This window comes from Phocoena phocoena, chromosome 17, assembly GCF_963924675.1.
Source record: "Phocoena phocoena chromosome 17, mPhoPho1.1, whole genome shotgun sequence".
Lineage (NCBI taxonomy): Eukaryota > Metazoa > Chordata > Mammalia > Artiodactyla > Phocoenidae > Phocoena > Phocoena phocoena.
In genome coordinates, this window is record NC_089235.1 from 9,377,782 (window position 1) to 9,401,526 (window position 23,745).

Here is a 23,745-nt window from a genome sequence, read left to right on the forward strand (position 1 = left end):
GACTCACAATCATGCTATGTCTCTGATTTGTCTTAAGACTCACGTCGTCATTTCCAAAGTTTCCACTACAGAGATTTATGCTGTCATTGGATCTAATTATGAATTAGTGATTGATTCATTTAGGGAATAATTCAACCAAATGGCAGTGGATTGAAAACTCAGCAGGCCCTGAAGGGACACGTGGGCAGTGCTAACTAATTCTGTCTGCTGATTGGGAATCAACACAGGTCATTCAGAAAATAGCCCTGAAAGGAACAAATTATTCATCTTCCATCCACAGCGAGTGGCCTTCTCAGCCTTGCACTACTGACATCAATTAACCCCCATGGCATTCTTCATTTATTGGAAATCTCCAGGCACACCCCCATCCTTCTAAGGTAGCTATCCAGAACTTTTCAAATTGGTTTTGCTTTCTTTGCAAAGGTTTTAAACTGAACAGTTGTGCTATTTTTTCACTCTTCATTCTTAAGAGTACTCTGTCCATCCCGTGCAGGTTACTTGTTTACTGTCATTCCTGAGTATATCTTCAGATTTTATGAAATGAGTACAGGCCTTCAGAGAATTGCTGAGATACTCTGGTTTAATAGCTGCATTTGTTTGGTGATGTAAATGGTTGTATTAAAGATGTATTCATTGCACGTAAGGATTGATTTTACCAACGGGCCCGTCAGAGAGAGCCCACATAGAACTGTCTATTGCTCTGTCACTTCGTCCTTTACAGAGGCTACTGTGGTGGGGCGGGGGTGGGGGGTGTGTGGAGAGTCCCTCAAAGGGTAAATGAATCTATGTAAATTTCTTCGATTAGCGACAGCTGTATAATTCCTGCTGCGCGCCCTCAGCTACACTGACATTAGCTTGCATGGGGAGTTGTGTACCAAGAATTCTGTCGCAGAACCCCTTAATGAGATCTGATTGCATTTTTTTCAAATGCTTACTCAGGGATGCATACTTAAGAGTGAATCGTAACCTTTTCAAAATTGACATTTCAAGGGAAACAAATATTGAGTAGTGGGAGGAGGAGGCGGCAGTAGAAGAAGAAGCAATTTCATAACTAGGGGAAAAGGACAACATCGAAAGGAGCCCTTGTTCCTGGTAAACCTGCCACGGCATCCCATGGGGGTAACTGCCCCTCCTCTTCTGTTCTGTACACCTGCTTCTTGCTCCTCTTTCAGATGGGATAGGATTGGGTGCTAATCAGAGGGATTTATATCAAAAGTTTCATTGGAAGAGTCCCTCCATCTTTGACCGTATAAATAATTGAAAGTTATATTTAATCTAATGTATCTTCCAGCCCATATTTTCTCCATCGAAAATTAAATTACATTGATTTTACCTCTAAACTTGACCCGAGTGAGTGGCTTCAAGACTCTTTAAGTAAATCTGTCTATTTAACTTAGGTCAGGTCTAAATGTTTTCACTGTAGATTAATCGCAGAAGCTAGTTTCCCACAGTAAATACGCTCCTACTGTAGGTGTGACCACAGTGATCATATTTACCAATCTTCTCTGTTCCTTTCTCTAAAAGGAATCTAGCAGTGTTATTCCTTCTACCTGTCAGGGCTGCCAAAGTAGACTTTGCCAAAGCACATACTATCTATACTGACTTGGGATTCCGGAAGAATCAACGAGCACATTTTACTCCCCGTTGAGAGGAAGGGATGAAGGATGGGTAGATGAGAGAAATAGGCATCCTGCAAGGGGTGGGCTGGGGGAACGTGGGGGTGACAGGAATCCGAGGCTTCTCCTCTCTGAAGCAGGAGATGTGGTCCTGCTGGCAAATGGAAGTGATGCAGCGTGGCAGAGGCTGCTGTGGGGACAGGAGAGTTGAACTGGTGCTTGTAAAAGGCTGTACCTTAAGATGGGGAAGTAGAGCTACCTGAAGCAGGAGAGAGATGGCCAAGAGGTATTTGGAGACTCTTAACCTGGGAGTAGTGGGCAGAAAGAAGGATGACAAGACTGGGGCTAAGATTTAGAGAAATAAGTGAGGAAGAAATCACAGTGGTCTAAAAATAAGATGAAAGAACTGTAAACAATGATGGTTGTGCAAGAATAGAAGAAGGGTCCCACGGGACAATGCAAAAGAAGACTCGATTACATTCGGTGACGAAATATGTAGGGTGAGGGAATGAAAGAGTCAAAGGTGATGCCCAGATTGCGTAAATTTCTTAGGGGGCAGGGATTGTGCCCATCTGATTTTGTATTCCTAGCACGAAGCATAGGGGCCATATCACATCTAGACACTTAAAATGCATGCTAAACAATCTATGATCCATATTTGAAATGAGACTAAGGAAAAGAATCCAATTTCTTTATTAAATAATAGTATTTTATAGTGTTGTAAGGAGATGAACGGAGATTATGGAGGTGGAATCCCCTTTCCCAACATCCTACCATTAATTATAATACGCATAATTATTTATATCATAAAAATAATCAAAACACATTTTGATGGGATATCAGAAGGAGGAGACTTTTTTGTGAGGAAAATGATGGGTTTTATTTTAGATTTTTGAGTCAGTTATAGGTCATTTAACTGGAAAATATCCAGAAGGGAGTTTAAAAAGCAAGATCAGAGCTTCAGGTTGAGATTGTACTCAAAGCTGGTGGGAGAGATTTATTTACTCATTTTTTCTTTGTTTCATTCACTCGTTTATTCTTTCACTTCATCCAAAGGGATTTGAGGCACCTCCTGAAAATACTAATATTAACACTACATGAAATAAATTTGTTGGAATATTTGGTTGGAGAGAGACCATGAGTAGGAAAAGAAAAACGTGCCAAGCGCAAGTCTATTCTGCCATTTTGTTTCGCAGTGTAGCCAATGGCGGATCACAGGTGTGGTCGTCTGGTCGTAGCTTCCACAGCTTCCACTGGTCAAAGCAAAGAGGAAATATCAACAGTTAGAAATTTACAGAGTGTGGGGAGGATAAAATAAAGCCAGATGTCAAGAAGTACAGTCTCCACCAAGGAATCCCGTAGCATCTTCAGAGGAGTCGTTATGTAATACAACAGACAACAATTACTAGAGCATTTGTCCCTAACTATAGTAGAGAATGTCATAAAACCTTTCCTTATAATGTTCCTCCGTGCGCACATTTGACCAAACTATATCTTTACAAAATAATAATGGGGATAAAGCATCCCATTTGAAACAGCAAGGTAAAGTTTTTGAGTGTGTGACCATTCTGGAAGTTTCCGGAGACACAATCCCTATATATTGTAATTGGCAGATCATTTACTATATATCTGGGAGTTAATTCACTGAGCCTCAGTTTCCTTTCCTTTATTTCAGATGTGAAGAATGTTTGCTCTTTGGTAAATGCTATGGACGGGTTAAGAACTAAGGTTTTAGAAAATGTATTAGTATGTGTACCTCTCCAATCCAGTCAGGATCCCATGATAAGCATTAATCAGAAGCGTTTTTATGTATAATACTGCTCCACAAATGTCAAGAGCATAATGAATCCTTGGGATTCTTGTGGGTCTGAGATTTGACTTGATGATATCAATATGAAGGATTCAATAAAGGGATTTTTGGTGTTGGGGAGTGTGTGTGTGTGTGTGTGCGCGCGCGCGTGGGGAAAATATATCCGTTCTTTCTTGGCCGTTATATCTATCTGTGTGATTTTATGGAGAGAAGAAAACTACTGGATGAATTCTAAAGAGAAGATAAACACTATCCTTGACTCCCCAGCTTCCAGTCCAAGAGGTGATGGGACTGGGTCACGGTGGGTGGACCCTGATCTATGGCTTCTCTCCCTTCTCTGTAGACCAAAATCTCTCTCTCTCAATATCTCCCCACTCCCTCTCATCTCCTCTCTCTCTTTCTCTGTCTCTACATAGGACACATTTATTTGTATATTTTTTGTGGAATAAATGTAACATAAAGGATTTCCATAAGGACTCTATAATGCCAGCGTTATGGTTGCTGTAGTGGACTTTTGGCTGCCCCCGTCCCAGCATCTAATCTATACCTTCACTCTCCCTCTGCATAACATCCGTATTTGAGTGACATTCACATAGTGATCTCTCTCTCTCTCTCTCCTTCCCGAAGCTCATCCTCCTGGACCCATCTTGTAATAGGAAGGCACTTAGGCTCTGTTGAAGGCAGAATTGAGGGGTGCCAACTAACAGGCTTCTGGTGACCCTCTGAGCCAATACATAACAACATCCACGAAGCCCGGCCGACATAATTTTTCAGTTATGGGGCCAGTACATTCCATGTGGTCTTCCCCAGTTTGAGTTGGCTCTTCCATTATTTGCAACCAAAAACTTCCTAGTTTGTATAGTAATGGTTCAGAACACTTCAGGAATGAAGAGGAAATAAGTCATAGATGGAGTGCCTACGCTTTATATCATTTTATCCCACTAAATGGTAGCTACCATTTTCCCAATTTTCAGATAAGAAAACCAAGGTTCAGAGAAGCTAAGTAACTTGACCGAAGTCATAGCGGCAGAGGCAGGATTAGAAACAGGACTGTCTGATAGCAAGGCCCATTTTCATTCTTCTAGCCCAGCAGTTCTAAACTACTTCTCCTTTATCGTACACAGCAGGTGAGGTCCACATACTAAACATACTCCCACGGGCATACCTAGGGTTGAATACGGTTCTTGGCTTCTTCCTGTAATTCAGCCTTTTTCTCTGCTATCCAAGAAGGCAAATCGGGATGCAAGTAAGAGTGGCATTCTTACATGATAACCTTGAAATTTCGTTAATTTAAAAGGAAAAAAAAATTACCCAAAACTCACTAAGGCCTTCTGTAGTTGGACTTCAAATTATTCTAGACAAATCTTACTGACACGTTGTTCCTTTCTGCCTCCTACTATGAGAATAAAGTAGACACGTCCTCTTACACTTTCAGTACAGGCTGGAGGGCTGAGGAGAGAGATAACCCACGTACAGAACAAGCACCGGAGTCAGAAGTGTCAAGCTGGGCTCTTGATGTTTTCCTATGAAGTGAACAAATCCCACAATCTTGGTAGTGATGCTAGAAGCTTCTTCTACAGGTTCTAGCACCAGTCAGTCCGGATTTCACTTGGTTTGGCTGTAGCCCTGCTCTGAGGACATTGCACTGACTAGTTTGCCTTTATTAAACGCATTGACTCACCACGTTCAAAAAGGTTTGAGATGGCTTACAGTAAAGTCATAGAACTTAGGACTGCAAACAAATGGAACAATAACTGAGCAGTGAAATAGGGGGAGGGAATGATTAGGCAAGTTCAAGAGAGTCGGTTACTCCTGGACAGGAAGTGACCCTGAAACGTGACTCAGACGCTGGAACCATTTTCTCTTTCTACCTCTCTGTCCCAAACTCTTCGACAAGTTTCTGTAGTAAATATACTTCTTGCATAACTTCCATTAAATAGGCCAGAGAGTCTAAGCTCAACCAGAAAGCAAACTCAAGGAACTTTTAAAGTTAGGTCTTTACCTTATGACCTTAAGAGCTGATATCTTGGCAGATGTCTGATGACCACGTGAATTCAGAGCAGAACGTGATGCTCTTCCCTGATGCTGTTGCTGTTGGTTCTTGGATTAGAAAGACTAATTATTAAAACAACTTAGAAAGTTGTTTTCCTCTGCAAATAAACTCCCTTCAAGTGTAAGAAAATGCAAACAGTACTGCGTTCTGCTTTTTTCTCAACTCTCCATTTTCTGGTTTTGAGTTTTGTTTCAATTCAGTCCTTCACCACCTAAGAAATGTCGGTTCACTTCAATAAGGAGCCACACTTCAAGAATCCTGGTTTGCACCCCATTCATATCTTCTGTCTGCCACATCAGCCTTCCTCACTGAGGGTGCAGTTATGAGGACCAGACTCAGGGGGCCAGAGACAGACAGTTTCTGAGCCTAAAACACGTGGTCTGTCTGTGGGATGCAATAACAAACACCCCTAACGAACACCCCCACAGCTCACCAGATACCTGATGTTTCCTCCTGTCCCTTTAGTATGTCACGAACATTAGGTGATGATGAATGTTAAGTGCCTTCTGTCTTTCCATCTCTTTCTTTCTTGTTCAGCACACCACACTCTACTAAATCTGCCTAACATGTCTCGTGGGATGGTACTTACCTATCTATCCTTAAAGCATCATATGAATTCTATCCATGTTTCGTAAGTTATTTCCTTTCATACTTAGAGAGTCTTCATCGCTCCCTCCTTGCACTCCCAGCCCACTGGGTCTTTTATGTTTATATTTTTTAATCATATGGCAGCACTCTCACCGTGCACTGTAAGGATCTAATCACAAGTCAGTTTTCCCAACTATCCTGGGCTCTTCAAGGACAGGGCTCATGACGTCCTGCATCCCCAGCCCACTCCCTGATGCAGAGTAGGTGGCGTATCATTTTTTCTGAGTAAAGCAGTAAAGGAGTACAAAGACCCACCAAGTAGTTTAAGGTGCACTGACACAGAGATGGTCTGAAGTGAATGACTAGCTGGTGGTGTTTTTCTCCCAACACCCTGCTCAGATGGTGCCTGGTCTGATTGGAGAGGAGCAGACAGATTGAAGGGAAATAGCCAGATTCTGAGCAGCTGGGCACGTGCCTCACTGCCCACCTTCCTGGTGGGAGTGCTACTCTCAGTTGCACAAATCCCGCTTCCTCCTGGGAGTCTGGATCAGCCCTGTGTGCCGTGCATCCTGCCAAGGGTCTTCATAACCGCTCAGTCCCCTCCGATGACAGTGATGAAGCAGGGACTGAAGACACCTCACCTCCGCGTGTCTGGGGAAACACTCTGTCATTTAGAATTTACTTGTGAGCCCCAGTGGACACGTTCTTCTATCTTTGGCATCTGTTCTTTGGTTAACGCACCTGATCTGATGCTTTCTTTTGTGATCACGGCTCAGTCTGGCTCTATTAACTCTTGTTTGTCGGTAACATCCTTGAGAAATGAGGTGATCGTCTCGCATGTACCTTGTCATCACGCTGATCATGACTGTTAGCTGAAGGGGAAGTCCAGCCTCGTGGCATCAAGAGGTGACATCAAGGCCTGGCAGAGAGACAAAGCCACTCACCCGTGCCAAGGCCGCGGTCAGTTCTGCCAAGCATCCCCTGCTTAATCCCCCAGACTGAGGCTCTGTGCCTTCGTGATCCTGTCCAAAGTATAACGTCTATATTTGCACTGAAGCCCCAAGGGGAGAAAACTGCATTATGATGAACGTGTGCTTTGCTAGCTACAGCATAATAAACATCATGCTATAATTATCCATGTTTTCATAGAGCTAGGAAGCTAATCTTTTGAAGAATTAGCATCCCTGACAGGCAGGCTCAGCATTTTGCATTGGTTTTGTGATGATACATAGCTTTGTAGTGTGTGCGTTTGTGTCAGCATTTCAGCATCTCTGGATGAACACCATGTCGGAAATATTTTGGTAGTGAGTCCAATTAGAAGTCAGTATGGTTGTAATCACTTAGTGGTCTGGCTCTGCCTTTCAGTTCCATTCTGCGAGGAATTTTACTAATGTAGCCTGACTGTGGCAGCTCTCCCCAGCAGTTTCTGGAGTGTCCTCGTTCTAGGTAAAGTGTCCAAAGTGATGGAGGTAGTGAGAGTTGAGGGCCTGTGTATGAAAACTCCTACTTCACATCCCATATCACCATTGTGTTCAATGCTTTACATTCTAGCACAGTTGAGTCAGCATTTAGATCTAGGAATTATCACCACCTAGAATATTCATTTATTTATTCTTTCAACAAATCTTTCAGTGTCTACCCTGTGTCACTCACTCTCCTAGCACTGTGGATACAAGAGTTGACCAAACAAAAATCTCTGACACGCTAGTGGGGGAGACAAAAAATAATTCAAATAAAAACATAAAATATGTAATTTTGGAGTGATGAAATGTGCTGTAGGAGAAAAGAAACAGGAAATAAAAGAGGAGTTTGGCAAGGGAGCTGTAATTTATAGTTTGTTCAGGAAAGGCTCCACAGAAAATGTAACTTATACCCTGTTAAAGTGTGATTATCTCAAGGGAAGAAAAATGTAAAAAGATGGAATTTTAACCTATAATAACTAGAACTGTTAACAACGGTTGGTATGTTATAGCGTGGCCCAGCTGCGGTGGAACAAATTGGAAAAATTAGATTGGAATTCCATATGGTGACACCAAAAAGAAAACAAAAACTTCTCCTATTTTCTCATTTGGCTTGGCGTCACCTTAGCCCCCTGAGCTGGGAGAGCCTTATATGGTGGAATCTTCAGATTCCACCTCCCAAACAAGTGTTTCAGGATGTTTGGACTGGGGGGAGTCATTCTCTGAGGAACATAATTACATTTGGGGGACAGAGTTTCTCCATTTTGAAACCTCAGTAAAATCACATCCTTCTCTCCACAGCTTTTTTCCCTTATAGATGATTTTTTGGAGCTTCTTAAACTTTTTAAATTGTTTTCCCTTTTCTTTGAGACCCTGATCATTACTTATATAGAGAGGAAAAGTCCATACGTATAAATCGGTAGTTCACATTATATTCCCACGAATGGTAATTATGACTAGATTTTTAAAAATCTATTGTATTGAAATACAGTTGATTTACAAAGTTGTGTTACTTTCTGCTGTACAGCAAAGTGATTCAGTTACACAAACACACACACACATATATATACACATATGTATCTTCTCTTTTCATATTCTTTTCCATGATCGTTTATCACAGGATATTGAATATAGTTCCCTGTGCTACATACAGTAGTACCTTCTTGTTTATCCATTCTGTATATAATAGTTTGCATCTGCTAATCCCAGAATCCCACTGCATCCCTCTCCCACCCTCTCTCCCCCTTATGCCTAGATCTTTTAAGTCTTTTCTCTCTGGACTCAGCAAACAGAACTCCTCCACCATGAAACTATGGAGAACAAAGTTAAGATAATAGTTATTCTGTAATATCATCTAAATTTGCAAGGTTTTAGACACGAAAGAAAGACAGCAGATTGAAATTGAGAACGGGAGCGCGCTGGAGAGTGAGGGATCCTCAGAGGGCCCTGCTGGTCCCCCGGCAATGATGGTCTGTGCCCTCAGGGGGCATCATCATCGCCACGGCAACTTCATGAAAATGAGAAAGGTGGGTGGAGCTTGGCCCAGCTCCTGAGTTTCCTGCGGCTCTCTTTATTCTCTGATGACTTTCTTGCCTTGCATCTGCCACTCTGTTTAACACCATGGTCATGAAATGAAAGCCCTTCCCCCTTAGTAGGCTGATTCCAATATGTGTGTTCAAATGGGTGTGCTCAGGAAGCTCGGCTCCAAGCTAAACAGCGACCGTATACGGGAGGAGTTGCTTCCTTTGAAGGTTAGTGCGACCCAGGCCAGGTGGGATGGAACGGCGGACCCCTTTAAAGAAAGACCAGCCAACAGGAACACTAATAAGTAGAACAGCTCCCCCTCTGGCCGGACTCTGTAGTGCAGCTCCTCTTTCACAGTGCGGATATTGCTGAGTTATGAAATCACCCCAATCCACACTTCATTTAGTAGTTGGAAATTATGTCACTTTGATCATAATTAAATGTATTTTTTTCAACCCCCTAAAACTGACATAGGACGAGTCTCACATGTGAACTCTAAAAATCATCAGCTGTTTCTTATCACTGGTAGCCCAACACAGCGGTGTTCATACTTTAGCATACAGTCTGACCTGGAGGGCTTTTGCCACCACAGGGTGCTGGGCACCACCCAAGAATGGGGCGGGGCCCAGGCGTTTCTATTTCTAACAGAAGTTAGAAGAATTTCCATTTGTTGATGCTCTGGCTCCTGGACCACACTTTGAGAACCATTGGTCTAACAGATACCTCTATTTTTCTACTTCCACGTGGCTGCCTCTCCCTGTCAGGAAAATTCTTCTTTCTTCCTGGCAGAGATGTAATAACATTCTCTTTGTTGTTTCTTTCTTTGCATGTTTTCTGATTTTCTGAAAGTACCACAGAATGGTCCCAAAGGAAGTATTCATAAGCAGCTTGTGAAACACAGCTAGACGAATAACATTCCACTCATTGCAGCTGTATATTGAAATTCAAATTGATTTGATTGTGTGCATGCTTTGTTTACGAGTAGCATTATTTATCATACTTGGAATTGGACTGTCTTTATGGAGTCATTACCACCATTCAGTTAACACTGAGTGACTCCTCTTTGCATCCAAAATTGATAGAGCTAACAAATGAGCACTGAATTAAATCCATACTACTGCTCGTCTTATTGAAGTACTAGTAACATATGTCACAGTGTATGTGCTGCTTCCGTCATATACGAGTCATATGTCATATGTGTATACACAGGTATAGACACACATATCTATGAATCTGTAAATCTCTCTCTCTCTCTCTCTCTCTCTCTCTCTCTCTCTATGTATTAAGTTCTCTTGGACATGCATTAATATTTTCAAGAAAATGTCCCTGAGTATTTTGGGAACATGCCTATAAGTGGAGCCATTTGGAACATGATAAAGAATGTTTATAACGTTTTAAGAGTAGATTTCATTTAAAAATCAATTTATCATTATAACGCCTTCAGAAAGCAAGGCTGCAAACACCCATGGTGCCAGGTTTCTAACTGAAGAAGAGAAGGGAAGCATGATTCAGTTGCTTTCCCTACTAGATCTGAAATACATATATATATTTTTTTAAGGCATAAGCATACAGAACAGTTATTCAACACTTAGCATGTCGAGCATAAATTTAACAGTGATGTTAATATATGTCCTGTTATGGAACCTAATCGACTGGATTTACTGAATTGCTTTTGCTGTTAGCATATTCTTGGTAGAAATTGGATAAGGGGACAAGTAGAACAGCAGTGGGTGTTTCCTGGATGTTCTAAGTGGTGGATCCATGGACACATCTGGCCAGGCCTGGAGAAACATGGCAGGAACAGGTTCTTTGACCATGAAACTGTCTCTGGAAGAACCTATAAAACCCTCTTGAAACAGTCGCTACTTTTTCTTGTCTCCTGAATTAAATTCTTTTGACCAATGAAGCAGAGTTTAGAGCGGTAACTTGCTCACATTCTCTTAAGTGATATTGGAATAGTGGCAGTAAACCTCCGTTCATTTCCCCCAAACTGAAATACATTTTATATACAGTCCAAACCATTCTCAGCCTACATTCCAGTAATATTCCCGATGCTCACAGAGGAAGAAATGTGATTTGTGAACTTAGTTCAGTGTCGCTGAGTTCTGCCTTCCCAGCAGGAGAGAGAAGATCTAAGCAGTAATCATCAGAAGGGGGGCCCGTCTCATTCGGGAACAAGCACACGTGTACATGGCAGCACATACGCAAACGCTGGCTGTTGCAATAAGCACTACAGCATTTCGGGAAAGAGAAAGAAAAGATGAATCGTTGCCTGTACTTCAGAATAAATTCTGGGTAGGGCACAGTTCAAATGGAGACAAAATGCTAGTATGTCCAGGGGCTGCTTCAGAATTTTTACATAACTGGGGCCCAGGGATAACAAGCTACTTGGAAGGAAGAGATAAGGCATTTGTTTTGAAGTAAATACACTCATTTGACTTAGAGTGTACCGGCAAAGTGTTTTTAAAAGATACCTTTGTTTATGTTCTTTATGATTTTTCTCCACTTACCTAGTTCTGTGTTTATGTTGGCCAGGAGAGGAAACCAGTAGAAGTTCTTGGGGTCCTAAAGCATCTCACCCTTGGTGCTGCCACTGCTGTAAAGCGCCCAGCATCTTTTTAAGGTGCCACGAGTAACAAGAAGGCTTCGATCAGAAACAAATTCTTCTCCAGTCTCACTCACCAGGAAGACTCTCTTTTTCTTAGTTTAGCTTCATATACTCCTGGCCACTTCTCCCTAATTGCATCTCATTATATCCAGTAATGCTCTCATCAGTTTCCCTCTTTTATATTTTTCACCCAACAGCTCTCAATCAGCAATTCCTCTGAGCTTAGTGTGCAGTCTCATAGAGACTCGATTGACCCTTGAACCACATGGGTTTGAACCATGCGGGTCATCTTATATGTGGGTCATCTTATATTGATCCCATGGGCAGGGGTCCTGGAACCGATCCCCCTTGGATACTGAGGGACGACTGTAGTTATGACTTTCTTAGGAACCTCACAAGATAAATCCTGTTTGAAAACGTGCAAGAGTCTAGTCGCTACGAAGCGAAGCTGGTAACTTTGAGAGTTGACTTCTGCTTTCTGGGGCACCTTTGATCAGCTTGCTTTTGAAAGATCCTTCTACTCAACAGTGCATTTGCTGAAGTGCAGGATAATTTTCACTTTTGACACAACCTCAGAGAAGCCAAGTTCAAGGACAGAGCTATGTAGTCTTTGTACCACACCTCGTAGTGATGGCGACTGTGATTACAGCCCAGCCTCCCTGAGTCCAGGGTCTCTGCCAGGAGCTGCTTCCCCTGATGGAAAGCAGGTGTCAGAGCACAGGAGAAGGGACAGGAAAACAGAGCCCCGAGGAACTTCAGAAAATTGTAGGTCTGGCTTGATCACTAAACATGTCATTGGCAGAGGTAGTTCCTATTATGAAGTGACTTTATAGTTGTCTTTTTTTTCCTGTACAATAAATCTTAAAGAGAGTTCCAAAAGAAAGTGGTTTCAGAGTGTGTATTGCCATGAAATTCCTGTCATTTCTGACAACATAAATGAACTTGAATTCCAATGGCATTGTGAGCTTACATCCTTTGTATATTTATATAATCTTCCCTCCCCCCAAAAAAGAATAGAACCTTCTTTTTCTAGCCAGTGTTCTGAAATGTCGTAATGGTGTAGCTTGTTAGGGTAATTTTCATCCATTTTGCTGAGCCCTTGATTCGAGAGAAGGATCTCTCATCTGGAAACTTGTTCTTGAGCTCTGAGAAATTTTATTAAATTACTTTGGGTTTTTTGTTGTTGTTTCTTTGGGAATTCTTATTATTTAGGTATTGTATCTCTCATCCTTTTTCTCCTATTGTCCTATTTTTAATTATATTTTCTGAGATATTTTCTCAAATTTATCTTACCTAGTTTTCTATTACTGCTGTGTTTTTAAATTTCGGAAAGTTCTTTTTTATGTTGCTTAGTGCTTCTTCCTTAGTGCATCCTCTTCTTGCTTTATAAATGTTATCTTCTTCTCTATCTCTAGGAATATAAATGATAGGTTTGGGTTGTTTCCTATTGTGACTGTGGACTTTGCTTCTCTCTATGCGGTTTCTTTCTTCTGAGTTACTTTTTAAATTTTTTTTGAAATCTTTTATGTTAAAGATGTGTTATGATCCTTGACTGCCTGCTCACACTTAAGAGCAAAAAATCTCCATGCATGTGGGTGGGTCTTACTGCCTGTGGACTTGACTATAAAGTTATCTGGCCAGATTGTTGCCCTGGGGGAAGACCCAGATGGCTGCATTGCTGGATCTTTTCTCTTGGTCCGGTCAAATCCCTCAGAGAGAGTCTTGCCCAGAGAGTGAAGCCCCAGCTCCCACTGTTCTGAGACCCCACTTGGGAAGAAAACTAGGGAAGTGGTAGTTTGTAATATCAGGTTTGTGGATTTTCAGACCTCTGATTTTCTTTACAGGAGCCTTGCCACTGATAAGAATTTGTGTTACCTAGTCTAAATTTTGTCCTCATCTCCAAAGGATAAATGTTTCATCTTCTACCAGAATTGAGAAGGGACAGTCATTCTGCTGCATGGAGTGAGGGAGGGGATCTGGAGTCTAAGTGCTTTAATTTTCAATGATTTTTGCAATATTCAAAGCACATGGAATTATGTTTTAAAAAAAAGTTATTATATATACCCGTACACCCACTACCACACTTTTGAAAGAACCCTCAATGAACAGTTAAATGTTCTTCAGGCGCCTTTACAGTGTTACTTCCTCTGTCCTTTGCTTTCCTATTTCTTTTCAGTAAGTGTATACACCTAAACATCATGTCATATTTTGCATGTAGTTAAACAGGCAAGTTTTTACTCTCACCATTGAGAGTCTCTGTGAGATGACTCATACTTGCATGGGTGATCTCTTCAGCAAAGACGCACATTCGAAGAAAAGTTTCTGTGTGGCCATCAGCCTGCTTTCTTCTGTAGCAAACCATCTTGTTACCTGAGATTACCTACCGGTGATGCTGCAGGTTCCACACTCGTGTCGTTTTTCTGAACCAGTGTGTCGTCTACTGGCTTTTGCTAGCATTCCAGGCCTCTAGCCTTCCTTTGGTCCACCCTTCTCCTTTAATGTCTAGAGAATTTAGAGATCAGTCATTTTCCTTCCATGCCCGTTCCAGAAGGAGCATGTAGGAGAATTCTAGAAACTTCACTCTATGGACCATGCCTTCAGTTTCTATATAAACAGTGGCTCAGAGGTGACACTGCCTCTGAGGGCCCCATAGGAGACACCGTTGACAACCTTGCAGAGCCCTATTGGGATTAGTAGAATCGCAGATGGGGCTTGAGCACGCATGGCCATAAATGCCCGGAATTGTCTGTCACATTGGTCTAGAATGCAACAGTTCCTGGGCACCATACTTTTAGCACCCAGAGAAAATGCTAATCTTTTATCTGCTTTATATAGGCTCTTTAATTAGATACTTCGGCAAAGTCTTTGCCAATATGTAACATCCTTGACTGGACATCTCAAACTGGTTTCCTGAATTTAATTCTTTTTTCCATTTTGACATTCCTTCCATTTTAGGTGTCTGGTAATGTATAACTGTTTTGGCCGGCATCTCCCAGAGTTTCGAAGGTTTTCATTTAAAATTATCCTGGGTGTCATTAACCAAAGGGAATCACTGTTAATATTTGTGTGCTTTTTTCCAAGTTATTTTTTCTTCTTTACTATGATGAAAGAAACAAAATTGGCATGCTAAATTTAAAAGATTCATTTTGTGATTATAATGTTATTATGTCTTCACTATAGAAAATTTGGAAAATACAGAAATATATAAGAAATTTAAACCCAGAATCTGAATATTCAGACATAACCACTTTAAAACTTTATACTTTTATATTTCCTTCAGGTGTTATGTTTTATTTCTCATCACAAAAGTATTAAAGGCTCATTTGAAAAATATAGATACATAGAGTTATAGAGCACAAATAATTAGGATTCCTTTTTCAGCCTTATCTTTCCCTGAAATAAGGTTCCTCAAGGTTTAGCTTCTTTAAAGTTGGTTGTATATTTTCCCACACCCCCTACACATTACACTATTTATAACATTTATATAAAGCACACATTTCCTAAGATCCAAAGATTAGGCAAACTAAAATAAATAGGTGTGTACACCAACCTTTAAAATGTCTTACTTAAATAAAACTATAACACAGATACTATTCCACAACTTACTTTTTAAATTAGGTCATTGGCACTGAGCACATCTTTTAACTAAGTGAATATAATCTATCTTATTCTTTCTAATGACCTTATGGGATTGATATGCAATAATTTATGTAAAAAATTCTCAAATGACAGACACTTAACTTTGTTTCCAGTTTTTGTACTCTTATACTCAACACTGCTGTGTGTATCTTTATATACACAAAGCATTTTGCATATGTGAGCAAAATGTCTTTTTAGTCAGATAGATTCCTAGAAGTAAAATTATTCAATCAAAGGATATATGAATATTTATCCAATTAGTGGAAGTCCAATTATTTTCCAAAAAGGCAGTATAAATTTTACCAAAAATATATAAACATGCCTATTTCTCCACACCCTCACCAATACTGAATATCGTCAGCCTTTAAATGTTTTGCCAATCTGCGCAATCCAAATTACTAATTGTTATTTTAATGTATATTTCCTTGAGTATAAACACTCATCCAAACCTGATTTTTTGCAAGCAGACAGCCTGTTTGCTGCTGGATGGCTGACAATCTATGTTGAAAAACTACATTCCCCAGCATGCACTGCTTCCAGGGCTTGTCCTATTCCTACTTTTGTCTACAGCAGGTTAATGCATTACTCTCATGCCCATATCCATCTCAGAATTAGAGGATAAGGCACAAGAGACCTTCATCAGACCACTCATATTACAATCCCAGCCGTTTCCTGAGCATGGTAGTTGGAATGGCTGTAGGAAGAAGCACTGATGGTGGCAAAGCTGATGCTTTACACTGTCTACCTGAGAAAGCAGAAGCTAGTTTCAGAGTTGCTTTGAATCTTGCATTTCGGATCTCAGGAGCACATGGTGAAGATACTGAGGTGATTGCGAGTAGTAGCATCTAGGTATCTATATCCACAATTGCAGGTTTGCGTGGTTTCCAAATAACAAAGCACAAATGGGTACTAGTTGTGCTTTTGGACCCAGCTGTACCAGTGATTATTTCTCCCAGATTCTGTGCTTGGCCATTTGTCTGTGTTGCACTTCTCTGAGTTTTCACTGTTTTGGTGTCTTCATCGTAATCACTGTATGAATTCGAAAAGGCCGTGTCATGAGTATGAACCAGACACTATTTTAAATCAGAAGTTTCCGGATTGCCTCTGGGTGAAATATTTTCTATAATTTCATTCTATTTAAACATAAGCTTATAAAACGTTGGAAAAGGTAACAAAAGGAAATACAATAGTAGATGTTTAAGTCTTGCCGTGACACACTATCCCGAGGATTCTGACAGCGGATGTCAGGGGATCCACCACAGCTTTAAATATTGAACGATGGGATTTGTGCCAGTGGAGCATATGGCTTTAAGTGAACAATGAATATTCTATGATCTCGTGTTTGATGCCTGGGAGGAAAGTGGATTTGTGAAGATCTGGCGCAGCTGAGCCTCCATCAGAGACAGCCCTTTTCGTCATTGCTATCTAAGGTCTAAAGATGGATTGAGGGACTCGTCGGAAGAAGTCAGACGAGGGTGAGGTTGTTAATGAGTTACGGTTGTGCCCCACGACGGCACCAGCAGCTGCTATGATCAGATACGTTTTGAGTGACTTGCTGGTGTCCCTAATGATTGGAGTTGCGTGAATTTTCTAACGCTGGTTGCATGGTGACTTCACGCCTGTCCTTGGAGAGGTCTCCGTTGGTTTATCTCCCTCTGGTGTCTCCTGATGGTTTTGTTTTTGGTTTTTTTTTGCTGTACACGGGCCTCTCACTGTTGTGGCCTCTCCCGTTGCGGAGCACAGGCTCCGGACGCGCAGGCTCAGCGGCCATGGCTCACGGGCCCAGCCGCTCCGCGGCATGTGGGATCCTCCCGGACCGGGGCACGAACCCGTGTCCCCTGCATCGGCAGGCGGACTCTCAACCACTGCGCCACCAGGGAAGCCCTCCTGGTGGGTTATTAACATGGGACCATATCTCCTTCCCTCCAGGCCTCAGAGGTTCGCTTTTCTCCTTCATGTGTTTGCCAAAAGCAAAGGTAACTAAAAGAGCGTTGTATCAGGAGGCATTTTACTTGTTTGTTTGTTTGTTTATTTATTGTTGCACTGCACGGCATGCGGGATCTTAATTCCTCGACCAGGGATCGAACCTGTGGAAGCGTGGAGTCCTAACCACTGGACTGCTGGGGAATTCCCAGGAAGCATATCAGTAATACTTAGTAAAAATAAGTCCCTGGCTTATGGCAGCCTCAGTTGACAATCAGGGGCTTTTTCCTATTTATTCATTTCTCATCGGAAGGGAAAACTCAGAGGCCACCAGGCTGGTGGTGAGGAGAACAGAAGGCTGCGTTTCATGACTTCAGTGATTACATTTCTGTTGTTTGGATTGGCTTTAAAATGCTTGTAGAATTTCAAGGCCCCTGGCCACCAGCTCGGTGATGGTCTAAACAAGCGATAGAACTGTTTCTCTGATCACCCACAAGCAAACCCGGTATGAAGGGTCAGCTATCACCGGGCTTCAGGCTGCAAGGAGAGTCCCGGGTTGACTGTTTCCATGGCCACAGGGATTGGCACACTGCGTGGCAGTCGATCACGAGGAAGGTGGTCTCTAAGGCACGGCTTCTCAGATTTGAAGGTGCACACAAGTCCCCTGGGAATCATGTTAAAATGTGGGTTCAGATTCTGTAGCTCTTGGTGAGGCCTGGGCTTCTGCAGTACTCACCAGCTCACGGGTGCTACTGATACTGTGGGTCCACATCCCACACTTTGAATATACGAAGTCTTGGGTTCTAAATCTTTCAATTAAAGCTGAAGATAAAAACACAGCCTCCGTCGGTTTGTGATACCTTGGGTTGTACATCTTGTACCAACCATCCACTCCCATGCTCTTACCTGGACCTACGTGAACAGAAATTGAATTTGTGCAGCGACCAAAAGGTGATTCCCGTTTCTCTGATAATCCCTTTATTCCTCGTGAGTTTGCAAAGTAGACCCGCTACAGTTAAAGTTGAGCTTTAATAAATGAGCTGAAAATATGTTCAGCCTTTTACTATTTGAAACATAGTTCACGTTTTGCTGAACTACAAGTGCAGGACTTGGGAACATTTGTTAAGGAAGGTAATGCTGAAGAAATAGTTTTACAGTTTCCAATCTGTTACCTCCCTGTGAGGACTTGGTTCAGCCCTTGCCTCCAGCCGGGGGTCACTGCCATCAGAGCACCCTGGCGCCCCTCTGCTTGGGGTCCTGGCGCTGCACCAGGACCAGCTCTGCATCCCATTCATCCCTGGGTCTACATGCTTCCCAGAGCAACTGGCACCCGTGCTCAATGCATGTTAGTGAAAAAAATTCCCATTGGAATAAAAATATAAAGTAAATTACGGCATGTCACCCTGGTGGGATAAAATGTACCTGGGGCAATTATGGTTGCAACAACATGAAAATTTTATATTATGTTAAGTGAAAAAAACTGGATGTAACCATGCACTTTTGTGTGTTTACAATTTTTAATATACACAAATAACGGACAAATAACAGAAAGGAACGTGGGAAAGAGAACGGTAAGCTAGTCAAGATGTAGATTATAGATGATTTAACTTCCTCTTAAAAAGTATTCCTTTCTTATGAAACAGTTTCCAACAAATTATAGGAAAAAAGAAACCACAAGAGTAATATTTTACTATTATTAGACATTATTTGTGCTTCCTTCCACATATTTAATTGCAAAAGTCCACTCTACCTAAGGCTCCTTTTAGAGATATTAAACAGATTTTGAAAACATTTCATTAACTATAAGAGTGAATAAATTTTTATAGATTATGTTAATGCTCTCATTTTTCTTGTAAACTTTATAGCATTCCCTAAAGTTTGATGAAACGTACAAGGCCCTTAAGGAAGAGCTCATGTCCTCACCCAGACACTCAGTAAAAAAGCTGTTAGGAATTCCCTTTCTCAAATGAGTTGCCACAAAACTCCCACATCTTTCTATCCAATTCGGTAGTCTGTTCCCCAGTGCCCTCCTTTTCTTTTGGCCTCTGTACTACCTAAGTTTTTTTTTTTTCTAATTTATTTTTTAACATATTTATTGGAATCTAATTGCCTTACAATGTTCTGTTAGTTTCTGCTGTATAACAAAGTGAATCAGCTATACGTATACATATATCCCCATAGCCCCTCCCTCTTGCGTCTCCCTCCCACCCTCCCTATCCCACCCCTCTAGGTGGTCACAAAGCACCGAGCTGATCTCCCTGTGCTATGCGGCTGCTTCCCACTAGCTATCTATTTTACATCTGGTAGTGTATATATGTCCATGCCGCTCTCTCACTTCGTCCCAGCTTACCCTTCCCCCTCCCCGTGTCCTCAAGTCCATTCTCTACGTCTGCGTCTTTATTCCTGTCCTGCCCCTAGGTTCATGAGAACCTTTTTTTTTTTTTTTAAGATTCCATATATATGTGTTAACATACGGTATTTGTTTTTTCTTTCTGACTTACTTCACTCTGTATGACAGAGGCTAGGTCCATCTGCCTCATTACAAATAACTCAATTTTGTTTCTTTTTATGGCTGAGTAATATTCCATTGTATATATGTGCCACACCTTCTTTATCCATTCATCTGTCGATGGACACTTAAGTTACTTCCATGTCCTGGCTGTTGTAAATAGAGCTGCAATGAACATTGTGGTACATATCATTTTTTGAATTATGGTTTTCTCAGGGTAAAACCCAGTAAAATCGTGTCTTTGTTTTCATCTTGCATAAAATCTAGCCTCAGTAACAGGTATGTCCCTTCATCTTTCTGCCTACAACCTTTAAGTTTGAAAATAATGTTACTAGGTAAAACCAGCTAGCAGCTGATACGGTCACTTTAACCTTTTGCATTTTCACCTGAGAAGGAAAAATTTTGTTCAGAAATTTGGCAACATGAGTCTGTGTTGAAATAGTTTGAGTGATGATGAACAAATCCTCTTTTCGTTAGACTAACCTGTTGATTCCTTTCCTATATCCAGATGGACCCTCTTCTTGTCTCTTTCTCCCAGCTTTCCCCTACCAGTTTCTGTTTCTATCTCTGTATCTCTGACTCTTTCTTCTCCCTTAAATTGATCTGTACTTCTAGATAAATGTCTTCAAATTAATTTTATTCAAATATTTGAGAGATTATATTTACATGTACAAATGCGTACATACACTCACATCTGTTTACCTTGTGTCATCCTCATGTTTCTAGAAGTGCAGCATTCATGAGAAGAGTCTCCTTTGGCTCACCTTGTACCTCTAGGGCCTACCATGTCACTTAATATGTTTTCATTGAAAGAATGAACATATGAATTGAAGCAGGAGCAAATGCTATTAGTAGTGAGGTAGGAACTAGTGTGGGAAACCAACAAGTTACTAGAAACTCTTACGATTATAGTTTGCATGTCCACATTGATTGCCCTTTTCTCGTATCTCCAATCATGTCACTTTGTTGGTAAATATTTCTCCTTCTCCTGTGATTCACTATTTGCTGTCAATCCATGGCCTTTAAAAGGTATTTACCCTTTCATTTTCATACCAATTGCCCCTTTTCCTCTGAGAAATGTGGACAACACTCAAGAAACTGTAATTCCATCTCCTCCCTGAGCTAGGACAGCACTTGGTTTTCACCTCTCTTACATCATTCATCTCATTCTGCTCCATCATTTAGGAACTTGGCTTACGACTCCTACGAGGTTCTAAAGCCCATTTAAGAAAACAATGATTTCTCTCCTTTTGTATTTTAATCTCTGGGATTGCCTAAATTGGTTCCTGGAACATCACTGACATTGGCTGAATTGAATTTAGAATTTGAGACATTCTGTACAGTTCCTTTAAACAATGTTTATCAAGAGATGGAGAGCAGAAATAATTTTCAAAGAGTAAGGTTCTCAAGGTAAAAGTCATATTTATTCAACTTCTCTGAGGCAAAAACGAGCATTGCATCTTCCACAAATAAAAAGACTTTGGTGCATTTAATGTGTTCCTATAAAATTAGATGTGCTATACGTTGTAAGGGATTTTTACAGATTCTTAGAATAGTATCTCCTTCGTATGGAAGATGGGGAAGAAAGTGAGTTTGCACAAGAACAGGTCAAATGTATCTTCGGCTGGCCAAGCAGAACAATGTAAATTCCTTATTTTATTTATAAATCCTGACGCTGTTGTCCCAGAAGTACTTCGGAGCTACTCATGACCTGCTGGGAGTCTCCGATACTACCTCTGTCACTCTCATATTTCTCCCCTTCACTATTCTGCAGTATTTGTGTGGCTGATTTATTTGCCAATCTCCTCAACTTGACTGTGGGCTTTGGGTGGACTTTGGCCCCATACTTAGTCCTTGACATAGAGTAGAGGACAGACACTTTTAAATTGGGTTGTTTACGCAAAGCCCCATAGTGAATGATGATTTAAAGAAGAGAAAACTTCTATCGGTGGCTATCCTGGAATGTGCGAATATAATTTCATCATCTACTTTAGTATTTTTCAAATGCTGTTCCTCCCTGGTGGATGGGGGCATGGGACGGAGGAAGGAAAGGCAAAGGATGAGTCTCTAGGGTCCCTAACTTCACTCCAGCTCAGGCTTCTGTTTTGTTCCGGCTTCTGTAATTTGAACAGTGTTACATGGCTGTAGGGTTTTTGTTTTGTTGTTGTTGAAGCCACGGACTAGTTAGTTTCCAAATATCAGTGCGGTTGAACCATGACAAAGAGGAAAATCAAAGGAGCTGTGGGAATGATGCCTATACGTGTGCCTTAGTAATTATTATAAAAGGGAAGAAAAGAGAAGAATCTTAAAAACCAAGAGAAATTAGTATTGCCTTGTTTGAGTGTTTGGTGCTAGAATAGGGCTTGCTTCTGACTTATAAACTTTTAACTCATGCTCCAAAGGTCAGAGAGGACAGAAAACTTTTATATTTGAACAGGTGTTTTGAGACCTTTGGAAGTAAGTTTGTAAGTTGAGTTGCCTTCAGAGACAACAGACGTACATCATTGTAAAAACGAACCCATCACTTTTCCAGTAGTTTCAGCAAGAAGACGTTTGGATGTAGAAGTCAGGTGGGAAATGTTCAGAGTATGTTCATTCTTGAAATGTTGGTAGACAAATCTTGATATCAGAGATATTGTTTGACATGTACATTTTATTTGATCCTGCATCTTTGGCTTGAGTAACATCTGTCTTGGAAAGACTTGCCATACCTTTACTCTATTTGGGTGGACAAACTATCTTTTTGATCACATTTCTTTGCAAATGTTTTCAATCAGTTCTACTACCTGCAAAATACCAAAGTAGTTGAGGAGATGGGTCTTTCCATCGGGTTCCCTATGCCTTGATCCAGGACCTCATTCATTTACCCAAAATAAAACTATTGAATTCAACATGTACTAAATATTATAGAGCCACAGACACAATTGTCGAGGAAATACAGAGTGAGGACCTTGCTGAACATTGTTTGACCTACATTAACGTATCACACTCAGTTCTAATATTTTCTATGTTTTACTTTCTCAATATGTCCTCCTTTTCTTGCTTATTTGAAGATTTATTCTGATTAATTTAGTACTTATTAGAATAAAGATAATATTCTGATTCCAGATTTCCACTGGAAAAATACCAGTTTGTAATTTTTCCAAGCTGTTCACAGCATGCATCTAATAATCCCCTGATGAAGAGTTTAATGATTTCTTTGCATTGGCGATCTGTCATAATGCAGCGCCTGCGAGCTCTTCTTAGTTAAACCATAGAGATGAAAGAAAGTCCAATCTTGATGAGCAATTCATTCCTTCACATTTCCGTTGTTAAGGATGTCACTGTTCAGTGACTAAAGAAGCATCCAAGTCTCATTAAACCGTCACGCCATTCGGGAATGGCACAAGTGGACCAAACGAAAAAGGAACGTGCTATTTCTGAGATTAACGCCAGCTCTCCTGCTTCTCTTTTGTCTGGTTTGATACGTTGACGTCGACGTCTCAGCTAATGCTCTTGACAAGTATGTACACTTTTATTTGCCAGCCTGGTCTTAACTTTTACAAAAGAACGGCTGGAGACCTTCTAGCCCTGAGACAGCTGCTGGGATAAAAGGCACCTTTCACTAAAAAACACTCTTTCCTCTTGTGATGTGCCCTAAAATGCAGCAATGCAGCCACTGGAGGGGGACTCTGAAAGCCAAGGTAGAAAAAGAAAATTGCTGGATTCATGGTTGGCAGTAGAGTTATATGTAGTTGGCCATACAATTGCAATCTTGCTGGTAAACCAAGATGTGTTGCCATGGCGAGATGGCTATAAGAGGAAAAACGGGTGGTGCTGGTTGTATTGGAGACAAAGAAATAAAAACTCCGTGTCTCCTTCTATGTAAAAGTTATGTAGAATTCAATAATTTAGGGAAGAATAATCAGGCTTGTACTACCATTTTTACTCCATTAATGTAGAAATCCACCATGCAAATGGTTACATTATTCATGTCTGTGTTTTCCAGCTCAGGAGTTACCCCTCTCAGTCCGCT

At 41.1% G+C, this 23,745-nt stretch overlaps 1 protein-coding gene across 1 annotated transcript in view; it reads left to right on the top strand.

Annotated features, from left to right (window-relative positions):
* The window catches only part of NKAIN3 (sodium/potassium transporting ATPase interacting 3), a 313,028-nt gene that overhangs the window by 11,110 nt on the left and 278,173 nt on the right, over window positions 1-23,745 (top strand). The window contains 1 exon segment of the mRNA XM_065895129.1: window positions 8,895-9,053. Within this exon segment, the coding sequence (XP_065751201.1) occupies window positions 8,895-9,053 (159 nt within the window).